This window comes from Lampetra planeri, chromosome 5 (genome assembly GCF_965212315.1).
Source record: "Lampetra planeri chromosome 5, kcLamPlan1.2.h2, whole genome shotgun sequence".
NCBI classification, from domain to species: domain Eukaryota; kingdom Metazoa; phylum Chordata; class Hyperoartia; order Petromyzontiformes; family Petromyzontidae; genus Lampetra; species Lampetra planeri.
The window spans coordinates 19919132-19936074 of NC_136111.1; the positions used below are offsets into that span (position 1 = coordinate 19919132).

Consider the following 16943-nt stretch of genomic DNA (forward strand, 5'->3'; position numbering starts at 1 on the left):
AAGACACGAGTTTTCAAATCTAGATTTACAAGTGCATAGCTCCAATAGCTTCCTAATATCGGAAGGAAGAGCGTTCCAGACGGCCGCAGAAGCGCATCTGAAAGCGTGCGATGCAGTGACCGTCTTTGTTCGATGGCGAGCACTTTTGCTTAACTCTTGAACACCACCAAGGTTCTATGAATGAAAAGATGCAAGACGCACGACGTTCCCCGCCACCCGCGGCTACAGATCAAAGGCTGGGTCAGGTTTGATGTCTGGCATGGAGCTCCACGCAGCTCGCGCATGGCATCTCCTGGCCGAATATTGTATTGTAGAGAGTTTTTTTTATCGTTTCGTGCCGGTGCCTCTGAGTAATCATCCCGTTTCTCGTCAGATGACACCACTGCTCACTGCACGACCGTTACATTGCATCATCTGGAATTTCCCTTAAATTGTTGTATCCGCAGTAAGTGTATGTGGAACTTCAGATGATAATAAAATTTGTATAACTTTTCAAGCTGAAAAGCCAAGAAATAATAAAATTAAGTCTTACCTGCAATTTGTGCGAATAGTTATGTAGTGTGTACACTTCAATGCATGAAACACAAACATTTGACCGCGTAATATACAATTCAGATATACAGTATTTTAATTTACTTATAAGCGTGAAATAAGGGTATAGTCTTACTATTATTTACATTTGACTGTACATACATAGTATTGGTTCTTTTGGTAAAGTCACGTAGAAGGGAAACAATAAAATAATAAAAATATAAAAAATTAAATTATCACGACTTTTCGATTGCAACACGAGCAATTATCATCAGGTGTGAAAACCACAGCAAACATATATAATTTTCTACTTATAACAGATACTGATTGTAACAGATTTAGTTGACCCATATGCTAATGACTTAAGACAAACATATTTTCACGTGGCTGGGCGGATATTTACGCTTATATACAACATTGTATAAGTTACAAACATACATATGTATACAAGTAAAGTTCTGTATACATTTACATATATAAAACACTTTCAAGATAAACCTAATGAGTTACCATTAAGATGATCATGACGTTGGACTTTGTTGTTCTAATCAATACAGGCATGCAGAGGCACTTTGCTGATTTGTATTCTGAGTAAATATGCAATCTAATCCTCTGAAAGTCCATTAAAGTGTTGCGGCAACTTGCATGTTGGCCGAGTGGACTGCCACGTTGAAGCAAGTCACTCAGTGTAACATTGCCCAACCCCGAGACAAGCCACTCACACCGGTTAAGTGGGCTTATTTTACATCACCGGAAATCCACAATTACATTATCGTACTGTACATAAAAGCATCGCGACATGTTTGACGATTATTTTTTAGAGAACGAGGAATATGAATCGTGGTCAACTTTCTCTAACAGCTGCACACAACCAGGACCAGTTTACCGCTAAAAGCGAAATGTTAGGCGATCGTTATTCAAATACAAAGTTGTAGTAAACGAATTCCTGAGATCGGAGCACGTTTAACAAAAGCTTCACGTGCTGCTGAACAAAGATCGATAGGCACCCACCTGCTTCGTTAACTTAGGAATGATCTATTAAACACGAGATATGAAACATCTTTGAACCGTGGAGTTTTGATCAAAAGATCCCAGAGATCGAGGCCGGCTCGGTGAGAGGAAGTGAAGTGAGGCGGAGAGGCTTTATAAAGGCTATAACCCGCTCCGCCCTTGCTGCTCTCTGCAAGTGTGCTCTGACTCAGGAATGAGTCATGGGAAAAATCCACACTCTCCCCTAAAGTAGCGTCTCTTCCTGGAATCGTGAAGTCTCCTTCAACGGTTTCATTTCAATGCCCCCCCGCCTCCCCACACCTCGATTCAAAGTCCCAGTAAATCAGCTTCGTTTGCTCATCTCCTGTCATTGTAATGTGGCTATATTAACACACCATGTCTTCAGCTTATGAGCTGATGTAATGCTCGGGCCTGACATTTTAGCAGTGTATCAAAAAGCTGTAAAAGCGCCAGCTGATGTCATTTTAACTTTACATCAGATGACATGCTTTGATATACCATTAGTACATAGAGAGTTTAACACGTAGGCTTTCGCGACCAATATTCTTCATCTAAGTTTTTGGGTTAGATCGCGTTATTTATGAATGTGTCGTAACCCTCCACCACCCGACACGGCCAAACAGTAAAAAATGCGTAACGTTTACAAAGGACAAAACAATTCACTTCTTTAGCTAAAGAAGTGAGATATCTGGCGGCTAAATAAGTCCTTTGTAAACGTGACACATGTTTTACTGTTTGGCCATGTCGGGTGGTGGAGGGTTACGACACATTTATAAATAACGCGATCTAACCCAAAAACCCATAACACAGAGGACCTACATTTATTTTCATGACAATTGGAACCGGTGTAGCTGCCGTGTATGGTGGCATACCCCTGTAATCCAGATTGACTGGTGGATCAAATTTGTGAAACTGCAAAATCTGCTGGGATGGCCCGATGGCAGTACAGCAAATCGATTATTGAATTGGCTTTCGATGCCAAACAGAAGGCAAGTCTCCTGAAAAGATTGACACTCAAAATATAAATATGAGCCATTATAATAAACGTGTTTTTCCAAACAGAATCAAAGTAATGTATAATCAGGACTTATGCACTGTTATTGATCTTTACATTAAGCTGAAAACAATGGAAAATTGTTAATTAGTGACAACACAAGGCAATTCGTTCATGATTCTTTTATTTCATTTTTTCTGCCAACAGAAAACCATTTTTCTTAACAAGTTTTCACTGGCACAACATCTGAGCAGAAAAATAAAATCATGCTTCTGTCCACGTCGGTTAACGTATTGCGGTGGGTCAAAGAAACCAACTACACGAGTTGAAGTGCATTAAAGAAAACTAAACACAACCCAAATGAGAAATTATCCATAATGTCCAATTTAATCAAGGTGGAATTACTATTTTAGGAATTAAAATGCAATCTTTATAAGCATAATAACATTCAAACGTTTTGCTGACAAATATAAATTGCTGATGATTATAAAGTACTTTTTTAATGGTTAACAAGTTTATTACCAGCGCAAAACTTGAAAACATATCTCTGAACGCAGGGCTTTTTGTGTAATTTTATCAACAAACGCAGTTAATTTATTCACTTTTCAGCGTACGCTTATTTTTTTCTTTCATATTGCCATCATTGCAGACAAAAACCCCGTGTCCGAGAAGTTTGATTTCATGGTTTCATGAGGGCATGCACCACGGACTCGACGTCAAGCCTGCGCAGGTCACAGTACGTCTGTCCGGTGCCCACAAACACGATGGGTTGGCCTGTGATGTAGGTCATGGAAACCGCTGCCCCCACCTGGCAAAACAGATGTCAAACATGACAAAGTATTATACATACAATGTACAAAACTATTACACAAGTTTTTTTTTTATTTAACCAGGTAAGGCCCACTGAGCTATATAGCTCTTTTACAGAAGCGACGTGGCCACAAATGATCACTAAAAGAAGTGGCTTACCACGTGCAAAATTTATAGCAGCCAAATACTCTAAATGCATGCTTTTGAATGGAGGGAAAAACCTGAGGACCCAGAGAAAAATCCACGCGACCATGGGGAGAACATGCCAACTCCAAATATACAGGCGTCAGGGCCGGGATCAAACCCACAACCTCCTGTATATCAGACGAGGTCATTAACATCTCGTCACCGTGGCATGCGATCTCACACAGAACGTGTTACCAAATTGAAGACATTGAATACCAAAGATGGGGATGGAGGGGATGGCATTTATTGTTAGTGCACTGCGATAAGAACCCTGTAACTTACTTTCGATTACCAGTTCTAGGTTGCCCCACACCTCTTCATCAACTCACAATGATTAGGGTGATCTATGGTCAAAGATCCCCCATGACGGTATAGTGAAGCTTTGATCCAGCAGTGGATTTACAGAGCGTTGTAAACTATTATATTTAACTGTAGTGCCGTAGATGGGCCACGCTTACCGGCACTGGTAGACGAGGTCCATCTGCAAGGGTACCCCGTACCGCCAAGGGGGGGGCGGCGGGGGATCTATGATCCCACACAACGCCACCCATCGATGGGGACCCCAGACAGCTAATCCCCTCAGCGCCACCAACGGGGGAGCTGCGCGGGATCTATGATTCTACGCAACGCCACCCCTCGATGGGAAAAGGGGCATAAAAGGGGACCTCCCCAGCCGATTGGGACGAGTCACAGCTCAAGACCCAAGACCAGTCAGCTTAGGACCCTGGAACCCTCGCCCCGCTTGTCCTTGTCAGGGCTGGGACACTGTGCGGGCCAGTGGTGGGACTCTGGGACTCCCGGCTCGACGCCCTTGTACGGGAGAGGTCCGAGAAAGCCAGAGTCTAGACCCGCACCTTGGCTAGGTCGGGTCAGGTAGCCTCCCCTAGGGTAATTGTAGCCGGAGGACCCGAGAGCGTAGCCAGTGTCAGGCATGCTATAAGTAGGCTGTGTTCCTAGGCTGTAACAGTGTATCAGGACTGTTGGAGTGGTGTATTGTAATAAAGAAGTTGCATCTACAAAGTGTCTCCGGAACCCATTACATAACTATTAATTACATGAAATAACTTGCGTGAGTGGAAATCAATTACCTTATCATCAATGGTATCAAATTTGGTGAGAACAATGCCATCAATCAGTCGGGGCTTTTCCATGTGCGAGTTGTCAGCCAAGGCCCGGTTAAACTTAACCTGGATAACAGAATCGTTCACACATGAGTCAGTAAGCAAAGGAACGTTTCTGACAAAACTATTTTACTTGTACTTAGACGTACACTGCGCAGCATAGCTATGCATTCATTACCAGCTGATCCACAGCCTCATTGCCGACAAGGGCCTCCCCCACAAACAGCACCAGATCAGGAATGTTGACAGCAATTAGTTTGGCCAGGGCCACCATCAGGGGAGTGTTGTTCTGCATGCGGCCGGCAGTGTCCACCAACACCACGTCCACACCTTGAGTGGCGGCTACATACACAGAGGATAAACATACACAGACAACATTAAGATGTCATGTATATTATCATTAAAGTTTAGGGGATTCAGAACAATATTTTATTCAAGGATAGTTAACCAGTAGTAGTACTGAGAAGTTGGCTTTCAATCCCAAGTCATTGTAATATAAAAACAAATGTCTCAAGTTGAGCAAATGTTACAGATTCAGCCTGGTTTCAAACCAATGAAACAATGGCGCAGATTTCTTAAATACCCCATGACTGTCCACCAAGCTGTGTAAGTTAGTCGATCTGTAGGTCAATTACTGGTGGGGTAATGTGTCGATACTCTTACCTCTTCCAAGACATCTGACCAGCATGGATCAGTAGGCTAAAATACCATTTAGAATTCTCTAGAGCACCCCTCTAGTCGAGGCCATTCTGCCAGTAGCGGTATGAGCAAACAAATGCAGGGCTACACTTTTATCGACCAAATGAACACGCAGCAAAACATTGGATAACATTAAAATATATTCGGATCAGAAATATTAATTTACTCAAAATACAGCTATGGAGCGACCAACACGGACTCAACTGCACTATTAAATTGTGTATTTTAATGGCTGTGTAAGATATTTGATGGGCATTAGACAAAGGTCTGTGAGATTTCTGCTCCTCTGATGGCATAGCTTAAGAAGAGGAAAAAGGCTTCACGGTTTGATTTGATGCTGATATCAAGTTCAGATATAATAGTAACACTATTAAACACTGAATTAAACAAGCAGGCCACCAGAGAATAGCTGAGGACTTTTTCAGCTGCTCTTCAAATCTTCCACATGTTCTTTTATTTAGACTCTTGGACGTTTTGGGAATTACATTTCAGTATAAGAATCCTAAAGAGTATGGTACGACAGATACCTTTTTAGCAAACCACAGTTATTAAATAAAATGTGTTTACATTAAAAAAAAAGTTTTTTTAAGCTAAGTATTGCTTTGCACCTCAGATTAGCACAGTTGGCTACTTAAGGTTGCGACAGAAGTTAAACATACGTAAGATAGTCGTATTGTTATTGATGTGGTCTTTAGCGCGTGCACTATTGGCTTTCTGCTCGACAAGTGCTAATCGCTTCCCATGCGCCACCACCATGTGGCGCTGTGTGGAAAAAGTCCCCTTGCTTTGCCGTAGCAAAAAAAAACTGTAATTTTAAAATCGTAATATTGTAAAAACGACATGTGCTGGCAATGAAGATTTTGCACGCTGCAAGTTGGCAGGAGCTTCCACTTAATGCAATATATATGTAAATAAGGGTGTCGATTAAGGAGACTGGGAAGCATATACAGTAAAAGCTTGGATTGCGAGCATAATTCGTTCCGGAAATGTGTTTGTAATCCAAAGCACTCGTATATCAAAGCATTCGTATATCAGTTGTGATCACGTGACGCTCGGCAGCAAAGCGTATACACGTACTACTCGTATTGCAAGACCTCGCTCGTTTATCAAATTAATATTTATTTAAAAATTTTGCTTGTCTTGCAAAACACTCGCAGACCAAGTTACTCGCAATCCAAGGTTTTACTGTACATGATTCCCAACTGGTTAAAAGCATATATGTAGGGAAACAATTCAAAATAATAAAAGCTTTCATCCAATTAAGCACATTTACATGAAAAACGCCCAAAACGCCATATGAACACTCACATTATTGAATAACTACATTGTGAAAAAGATGTGACTGTGCTTATAAGCATGAGCAATTGACCAAAAATAACCGTATGACCAAGTCAAACTGAAGATACTGTAAGCAGATCATCATGACCATGGTTAACTGATGACATCAGCTGCTGCACCACCTATCGAAAAAGTCAAAAAATGACAGTGCAATAATAAACCTAGACGCAGAGGAATGCGTCTAAGCACTGATGAGTTGAAAAATGTACTATGTGAATTCAACGGAAAATAACTTAATTATTCTATAAGTACCTTATTTCATGCAATTATCAAACATGTGCATGGCATGTAGAAATGACCATATCCCACTGCAGACACAGCAGGTGGATAGGCCAGCTTTGTCAGCGAGCGACAACAGCTTGTTCACATGAACAGCAATGGTGCATCCTTTGCGGCGACATCACTGCTGCTGGGCCTCACCAAATTGCTTGGCTTCCATGGCGATGCCGGCAGCATCCTTCCCGTAGCCGCGCTCAAATAGCTGAACCATGGGTCGACCCCCGTGGTTCTCGGGCGGGTGGAGCGCACTGAGGTGGCGTGTGTGCGTACGCAGTTGCTCCACAGCACCCGCTCGGAAGGTGTCACAGGCGGCCACCAGTACGCTGAATTCGTTCTCAATCAGCCAGAAGCAAGTCTGCAGGGGCGATAATGAAAAAACTAAACGTGAGCACGAAATGCTAAATCGATGAGTTATTTTGTAACAGGTTACAAAAAAACCAATTACACTACGTGATAATTATGGTGGCCTTCATTGTAAATACAATACTTTGACACTATATTTGTAAAAAGAATTACGCATACTCTTTGGTTCTTTCGGTAAAGTCACGTAGGTAGAAAAAAATAATAGATCACGACGTTTCGATCACAACACAAGCGACCGTCTTCAGGTGAGAGAAAGCTACTAAAACAAATTCTTACGTAGGCATGCCATATAGGCACGCAAGTCGATAAAGTGTGGCGTGTTTCTGCACAAAGTTGTAGTTCACCTTGGCAAGGTTGGTTGACTTGCCGACACCATTGACACCACAAAAGGTGATGACGTAGGGCTGCTTCTTCTTTTTCGCTTCAATCACGTCACGCAGAATGTTAACGTGACGCTTTGGTTGCAGGATTTTCAGGAGTGAGTCTTGCAGAGCCTGCTTCACCGTCGACGTGACCGCTAAATGAAAGAGGGGACACCAAGAATATGTCGTTAAATAATGTAGCACAAAACACAGAAATAAAGCAAACAAGTGCTGAGCAGGAATCATCTCTGTATGACAACTAATGTTTTCTCAAAGGACACATGCAGATGTAATTTACACTTGCAACTACACTGGAGTAAGAGTTAAACTGAAAACGTTAGCAATGTATTGTGAATACAAGGTGATATCTATCACTACCTTCATAGCTACTGGACCGCATTTCCAAAGTATTGCATCGTATGCTTACATCTTATGAGAATGTAAGGTGTCTTTTAGTCGAATAGTGGACACACACACATTACTACTGCTCAGGCCGGCATATTGCCATCATCAATAATATAGATGTTAGTTGCTAAGAAGCAATTCCCTCAGGATTCCAATATCCTCATAATTAATGTATAATGTGATAATCCGGAATGAAGTAAACATCTATTCCACTGCATAACAATGTGTACTTACTTTTGAAAGTTCCCAGAACTTTTCCCTCGAGCTTATTTGCCACAGATTCACACAGCTGCGATGAAATTTCTGCGGCAACATTTTTGGCTGAAGTGGTGGGGAAACAAAGAAAAAATGTAAAAATGAAACTCTGATCTTAGTATTATGCAATTGTATTCTTGCATGTGGCAACATATTAGGAAACTAAATGCAATTAATGTTCTGAATAGGTCCTGTTTTAAACTCTGACCAATGAGATGATCCTTCATCTTCTCCAGCACAGGCTCCAAGTCTTCTCTGGTCAGGCTCTTGGATCCCACAAGGCCTTTGAGCATGCCAAACACTCCTCCTATACCTCGGCCACTGGAGGAGCATATGGAAATGGACTCGCATACATAAAACAAATCTAGACATATGACGTAAAAAATTGTCTTTCAAAAAACATTTTTTTCGTCAAAAATGTGCATACCTTTGTTTGTTAGATTTTTGCTTAACTACCACTTTCTCCACTTTTTCCACTTTATCCTCTTCCTCTTCAATATTCTCATACTCCACACTTGGCAGGTCTCCTATTCTCCTTCCCACCATTTCACGCTGGTCATGTAGTTCACAGGACACAAGCCACAACATTAAATCAAAAGCAACCTGCACCTACTACTGAAATATGCAACAAAAATAAAAAATATACCTGTCTGCAGTTTTACAACAGCAGTATATCATGACTTAGTTTTTCCTCTCCATGATGCACAAGGACAACAACCAATATAAAATAATATTCAGGTTTGTATGTATGTTGAACTTATTTTGCAATGTATGTTGCCAACCGTGCTAATCAGAGGTACGGGGTAAGGACAACAAACTAAACAAAGATCAGTTAAAAAAAATAGATTTAAATCTAGATGATTTAAAAGTGCACAGCACCAGTGGCTTCCTAGCATCAGAAGAGCCTGCCAGACAGCTGCAGACATGCACCTAAAAGTGCGCGATTCAGTGACCATCTTTGTTCAATGGCTAGTCAAAGTTCGCGTGATGATAAGATTAGCAAGGTATTGTGGGTTCAGGTTTACAATATGACGTGTTTGTTGGTAAGGACTTTGAAATTTGCAGAACTCACAGACTCTGGTGTAGAGATGTCTTCTGTGCCGGTGTTTTCTGTTGGACCGTAGGATAATCCTTTCACAGGCTTGTCATTGAAATCCCACACACGGTCCGTTTTTGTTGGTTTTGGAGCTTTCCTGGTCACCATCAAGTGTGAGAAACCAAGGTCCCATTTTAAAACCTATACAGTTAGCTTTAGGCTAATGGAAAATTGGCTTCAGATTCTCTCACTAATAACTTTAAATTTAAGTGCTAAATATTCCACAATACAAAACAATCTAATATCAAAATAAATGGTAATGAACACTGCAAACATTAAAAAAAAACATGTATTGCACAAACACACACTCACGTCTTTTTGGTAATTTTCTTTTTGTTTGCCTGTTTTCTGAAAAGTTCCTCTGGTTTTTTAAGAATGTTCTCCTCAAATATTATCCCATTGGAGCTGCGATCGCCATTTGCAGAAACCTTGGGCGTGGATTCAGGAACAGGAGACTTCAAGATCTGCGATTCTTTTCCATCTACAGCAAAGAATGTGAACAATTAACATATTAATGTCTACAATTTATTTGTCTATAAACATTCCATTTAAACAAACATTAAATAGGTTATCACATTATTTGTATTAACTGTATATAAATGATAATCCGTTGTAGAGTATAATCGCTATAACTAAATTCTCTGTACTAAAACAAAGAGGAAATATTTAGGTATTTATTTATGTATATATTTTTTTATTCCCATGAACCATTCTCTCATGTGTCCTGCATTCATTGTCACGCCATAGGCACGCTTATAACAAGCACCTCAATATGCAGCAGTTAGGCACTGAAAAATTTAGTTTTAATTAAATGTGTCCCTGGTCAGTCCCTATTAAAGACAAACTAACATACCAATTGCAAATTTAACATTTAGAGTGGTAACGAAGCATTGGGAATTAGTCGCCTGCTCACATCTGTGCCAATTTATATGGAAATTTATATTTAAAAATTAAGATAGTGTATGTGCTAAGGACATTGCACAAGGGTACGGTACAAAGGATGATATGAAACACTACACTCGCAGTAAAATACTTTCTTCTCAAGCACACTTACTTTCGTTCTTGGCTGCTTTTCCTTTCTTGGTCTCCTTCTCCCCAGAAATTTGAATCATCGACTTAACCGTTTTCTGAGACTTTAGGGACTGTTCATATGTCTTCATCACAGTTGGGAAACTCATTTTACTAGTTTCTGTGGCCTCCCTTAATGTATGAGGGGAAGAATAAAGGCAAAAAAAACCCACAGAATTTTAAAGAAAACGTACATAAAAGTATTTCAAGATAAAACCCAAAGCATAACTAAAATTTATGCTTTCACACCACTGAATCTATTCAGCTACACGAAATTTGTTTTTGTTATGTAACACTGAACATTATGCATAAAAACTCAATGAATTGATTTCTAAAGGCCACCATTACATACATATAAGTCCATTTAATCTGCTAGTACGTCAAAATGTTTACGGACGAGTGCATATTGTTAATTTAACAGGAGTAATTATTCACGTGAAACAGAATCAAACAATGAAATCCAACCATGTGTGCATCAGCTCAACGAGTGCTAAGCCCATAAAGTAATTGCTTAAATTGAACATTGTTTTTTATATTTACAATGTCAAATTATATTTTTGACAAATTATCACTCCACTGCAATGCTTACCCTTTTATGGTCAGCTAAGATTTGTATATGGATAGTGTTATCATATGTATAATGTTCCAGACATTCTAATTTCCCAGAAATGATAGAAAACCTACATTTTAGAAAGCCTTAAAACTATGCCATGAATACAAAAAAGTGTAACAATACGAACTTATCCTGATTCACTGTGATCATTGTACTGAAGTGATGGCCTACATAGCAATCCATTAATGGGATCAAGGATGGCGAAACATATTCCATCCTAATAGTGACATTCTGTCATGCATGTGTGCTTTGGTCGTATATTCTCTACTTTGAAAACTGTCGTGTGTATTTTAAGCAAAACAAATACTTAATTCCTATGCCTCTAGACATGTTTCTGTAAACATGTTGAATGCATACATTGTTTTCATTGGCCTTAGTATGTACTCATTAATATACTATTCAAATTATACTCCTGTTAAGCTTTAGAGATGATATAAAAGTTAGAAAATATTTTTACAATATAAATAACCCAATGTTACAGCTTAGAGTACGATTAAATAATGTAATTGAATACACTTAATGCCTACATTTAAAATTGTCCAACAGAGCAGCTGTACTTACCAAAGCATTCTCTGAAAATCAGCAGAGAACTCGAATGAGCCATTTATGAGCCCCAGCACGCCTTTCTGTTGCAGCTCATTGCGGTATTTGTCCCGAAACTCCTTGTGGATGTCATCCACAAACTTATCAACGTACGTGAGGGTGAGAATCTTCTGGTAACCCACCTATGGAAGGCAAAAAAACGTAAATCTGAAAACAGAACATATCGGTGCTAGATCTGGGGTCAATTATGAACAATTAGAGCAACATTATTAGTTGAAATTACAATAATTACATTGTGATTTCAATGTGTTACACTTGACACAATTACAATTGACCCTAGGTCTGTCCTGCAGCTCCGTGCTACCTAACAATGCGTATATAGTCGTTTGTCAAACCACGATCCCATGCTGTGTCAGTCATAGATTTTTTTTTAACCATACTTCACCATAATGGTGCTTGTTGTTCAAGGGGAGAGGCTAGGATCGGTTCAGGTATCACCAAATGCTGGTGTGAGCTGTGACCCAAAATTAAACACGAATAGTTAGGTTCATGGTTTAGTGCAAGGACCACTACGTCACCCCAACAATATAGTACATTATTCAACTCCTGATTGTCCAAAATAATGGGGGGGAGTGTTGGCCTGGGTAAAAACCAAAACATGGACCATGAATTTTTTTAAATTAACCTATAAATATGTATGTATTCTTTAAGTACACATTGTGTTAAACATATGTATCAACGAATACGATTAACCCGTATTCTTGTACAGACAAATTGCGTTTTCTGGTCCATACGGTGTACAGCCGTTTCAATACGAGCAAAACTGTTGTGTAATTGTTTGCATTTCTGCCTTGTGATGGAGCTTTGTAGGATGATAGTTGAGATTTAAAAGGGTAAAGGGTGACCAATAAGGTCTGAATTGGTCTGTAATAAGGTAGGCATTGATAAAGGGTTGACAGGTATGGTGTATTCATAATAAACGTTTTTGGGCTAGATCGCGCTTTTTATAAATGTGTCGTAACCCTCCACCACCCGACACGGCCAATCAGCAAAAAAAGTGTCACGTTGACAAAAGACAAATAGTTCACTACTTTAGCCCACCGGTGTGTTGAAGAGTGAAGCCACAACATTTACAATTTTTGAGTATGACGTTTCGCTGGTAATTACATCCATGCCCCATCTGGCAATTCGCCAAAATTGTAAATGTTGTGGATTCACTCTTCAACACACTGGTGGGCTAAAGTAGTGACCTATTTGTCTTTTGTCAACGTGACACTTTTTTTTGCTGATTGGCCATGTCGGGTGGTGGAGGGTTACGACACATTTATAAATAACGCGATCAATCCAAAAACGTTCTTTATGAATAATATTGGTCGCGAAAGCCTACGTGTTAAACTGAGGTATGGTGTATAAAGACACAATGTGTAATCTGTCATTCTTTCCAAAACAAACCGGTTTACTTGCTGACATGTTTATGGTCATGTGGGCACCAAAAACAGGCCCTCGGTGAGGCGCAGCTAGTAATGAAACCATAGCACATGTGATGATATATATTTATTTTACAAGCACGGTTAATCCGAAACCCCATCCTGACAACCTTTTTTTCACAGAAATTATATAGTTTCAGGTCAAGTTCAGGTCATCATGAATGAATAGGTTCCTCTTTGGTATTTTAACCGTTACAAATAACCTGCAAAACATATTTTTGCCTTTCAGCAATGTGCTATTTTTTAATCTCATTGAATTTTAATTTTACTTTCCCAAAATCTATTTCTTTCTCAACCTGCCATATTGTAAAAAGTTCCTGCTTCTCTGCTGCTGCCATATGGAACGAGCTTCTAATTGACAGCAGTCCAGGCTGATTTAGATCGCGTAGTCCACTGGTGCCAACCTTGTGGTCTAGAAGGCCTGCCGAACTCTTGCACATACAATTTTCAAAAAAGACTTTTACTACATGGTGGTTCACAGGTCTAGAAAGGTTAGGAATTACTGGCTTAATATTTCTACAACTCTCTGGAGCATATGCATTTGTTAATCCTATTGTTACCAAGGTCTTTTAGATAACATTTTACTGTATTTTCTCACATTAATTATACACCTTGAATGTGCTTTTCTGCTGCTGCCATATGGACCAACAATCACACATGTTATATACATTCCTTTGTCGATATTTAAAATTGTACCTACCTGTTTCTCTGGAACATATGTTTCACCTATCGTCGCCAAATCCGTTTTCTTTTAAGTTTTATTTATTTTTATTCGCGTGTATATTAAAACACCTTAAAATGTTTTCGACCGAACTCTTTTACAAACCGATTGTAGCGTGTTTTAATACACAAAAGCACTCCATACCAATTCGTATAATAAAAGCGAAGCATGTACTTACCACGAAGACAAGTTCGAACTCATTGTCCAACTTGTACTTTAGCATCAGGGCTTCATGACTAAAGGAGTTATTGCTGCCCTTTTCCTACGGAAGGGAAAAAGTCAAAGGATTAAGTGAACCCGAAAGGCCTGTCATGTTATGAATGTTTAAACAGCTTCCCGGGAAACTGCGCTCATCCACTGGGCAACGAGAACACACACTACCTTAGGCTCATTATATTTCAACACATGAATTAATTAAGTTTTGAAGGAAAATAACATCTCAACAACAAATAATAGCTTTAACACGTTTGACAGTACGCACGCACCTTGGCTGTGGGTTGCGGGTTAACAAAGGTATGACGTTTTGTTAAAAGATTACCATTACTGTTATAGATGTCATAACGTTTCTGTATATTTTTAACTAGCGATGGAACCTGGAGTTTAGTGGGGTTATTTTCTCTTATCGACAACAACGCTTTAAATGCGTGTCGGACAGTCCGACGCGAACGTGACCATATTGGTAAATGTGCGCAACGACTTGTTTTATTTAATTGTGTATTTCTTTCCATCATAACAACCCATGGGTATTTAAGAGGCCAAAAACTAGTTGTTTCAAATACATCGAAACCAGTTTATAGTTATCAACTTAATCGCACAGGTTGCTGGAGAACGCTCAAGAAAGCATATAGCCTCGTGTATCAGTGTTATTTACTTATTTTATGTCGAAACCTTGCATAATCACCAAGGAAAGCCCCAATGAGTCTCAAGGCATGTTTTCAAGGAGGGCTCTTTCCAACATTTGGCCATTTATACTCCTGAATGATTAGTTTACAGACGAAATAAGAACCGGACAGAGTCCACTGAAAAAGGGCGACATCCAAATGAGACCTAAGCCTCTTTCCAATCAAGACCTCGATGTTAAAATACAACATCAGTTCCTTGCCAATTTCCTTCACAATCGCCTGTATTTTCGTCTTCTTGAAAGACGTACCTCACGTACCATAGAACGTGCGAGAATGTTAAATGCAGTTTTAAAAACTGAAACAAGCACTGCCTTGATCGCCGACATCACCCACGTCATTTTAAGTCCACGTCACTCCATAGGCCATGGGGGCCTCGACCAAAGGGGATCGGGGGGGGGTGGCTGGCCGGGGCGGCCCGAGACAGGGAGGTAGGTGCCGGGTAGGCCGCTCAGGCGAGACCGTGGCTTAACCGGGGCCTCCTCTCACCTGCAGTATAACGCTCCGTATGAGAGCGTTGACGGGCTCCGTGAAGCAGCCGTTCACGCCTTGAAAGCACCATAAAACGATGCCGCCTTTACTGAATATCGTGAAAAAGTCCAACATTGTTACGTTGTTATTTGTGAGTGTTGTTGTTGCTGCTCGATGTTCAACCCTGTCGCGTCGCGACTCCAGTCGGCCGGGATTTCCCCCCCGCGCCGCACCCCCCTCAACGTCACGTGCCGATTGACGTCACCGGTTACACAACGCGCGCCTCAACAAATCACGCCGCGTAAACGATTGCCACGTCATTCCCCCCCCCCCGCTCTCAATGACGTCATCGCATTGTGAATTGTGATGTTGTGATGTCGCCAGTGTCAGCGCTAAACGAGTTGCTGCACAGTGACGCCATAACAATTTAATGACATCATCGTGCAGGGGGGAAACAGGTTATGCTCGGTGACGTCATCGGTTAGGTTTAGCTGTGACGACAACCTCTGCGACGCAAAAGGGCAATTGCCCAAAACGTCGCCTGTTAAAAATAGACTGCGCTTGTGAATTTACTTGTAGGGCCGCGTTATTTAATGTCTGAACAATTATAGTTAAAGCAAAGACCTCACCGAGACGACGACGCCTCCAACGCCAATAATCCGCGTTTACCGGACCTTGTAATCCGCGGCACGGCGCATGAGGTTTGATCAAATAATTATACAATAATCCAAATAATTATAATCCACGATTTTCTTTCTCTCTCGCGCGCCAATGCGATCTGCCGCGGATTGTGAGAAGAGCCGAGCGAATGATCTTTCAGAAGACATCAATTTTTTGTGAAAAACGGCTCTTCAAAGCAGCATAATCCCAATTAACAAACATGCCCTCAAAGTTTAGGGTGCATCTTACCTTCGTGAGCATCTTATAATCTGGAAAATGTAGTCATTCCCTTTCGACATTTCAATGGACGCTATTTAATCATCCTATTCATACCGTCTCCAATTTAACTGACACGTTTAGCTTTTTCGGTTCGAGATAATGTTGATTCGAACAATATATATATGAATTAGGTTCTAATCTAATTAAATGTGAACAAATATATCTCAGAGCACTAAATACACTATAGCCTACGTAACTATATATCTCAATACGTTTAGACCACAAACGTGCATTTGTTTTCTAATTTAAAGGATATTACATTTATAATTTACAACCCACAATAACATGGTAGAAGAAACGGATGAGACATTTAAAAAAATAACGTTAACAAAGGACAATTTCAACACGTTAAAATCACACGCTGTCCATCTTGCGCTCATCAAAGCCCTGTGCACTCAATGAGCCTCAACAAGCAAAGAGTTGTCGGTGCTGTCATTCATGATATTTCCCTCGATATTACTGCACAATATTCACAGTTTAATCGTGATAGGTGTATATTTTTTTCTAAACCTGTGGTGTTTCAATGGAAAACCATGCCACATTTAAGGACGACGCAAAATATGTAATTACTCACACACAGTTCATCACCGCAAATGCTACATTCGTTTAAATACAGATATTACAGCTTTGTAGTATAAAGCGCTGAATGTATATTAAATATATACTAAATTAAATTGAGAAGTGTTAAATTAACTGTTTGAATATACCACAGCCATCTTGAAAATTAGATTTTTTTTCGATAGGCTATTATT

The 16943-nt window shown here is 40.1% G+C and overlaps 1 protein-coding gene across 1 annotated transcript; it reads right to left on the reverse strand.

Moving 5' to 3' along the window:
- Positions 1-2703: 2703 nt before the first annotated feature.
- SRPRA (SRP receptor subunit alpha) lies at positions 2704-15567 on the reverse strand. The gene is made up of 14 exons (XM_078594960.1): positions 15271-15567; positions 14061-14144; positions 11693-11856; positions 10505-10650; positions 9763-9931; positions 9427-9547; positions 8782-8906; positions 8563-8675; positions 8334-8420; positions 7677-7849; positions 7111-7324; positions 4832-4995; positions 4621-4719; positions 2704-3344 (listed from the first exon to the last, which is right to left on the reverse strand). The coding sequence occupies exons 1-14, from the start codon at positions 15385-15387 to the stop codon at positions 3216-3218; spliced, it is 1905 nt and encodes a 634-aa protein (XP_078451086.1). The 5' UTR covers positions 15388-15567; the 3' UTR covers positions 2704-3215.
- Positions 15568-16943: the final 1376 nt, after the last annotated feature.

Excerpts from the sequence above, each read along its gene's own strand:
- SRPRA (XM_078594960.1), bottom strand. The coding sequence starts at position 15,387 with ATGTTGGACTTTTTCACGATATTCAGTAAAGGCGGCATCGTTTTATGG. Across the intron at positions 14,145-15,270 it reads TACGGAGCGTTATACTGCAG|GAAAAGGGCAGCAATAACTC; the intron begins GTGAGAGGAGGC and ends TCCCTTCCGTAG. Across the intron at positions 8,907-9,426 it reads ACATCTCTACACCAGAGTCT|CGTGAAATGGTGGGAAGGAG; the intron begins GTGAGTTCTGCA and ends CTACATGACCAG.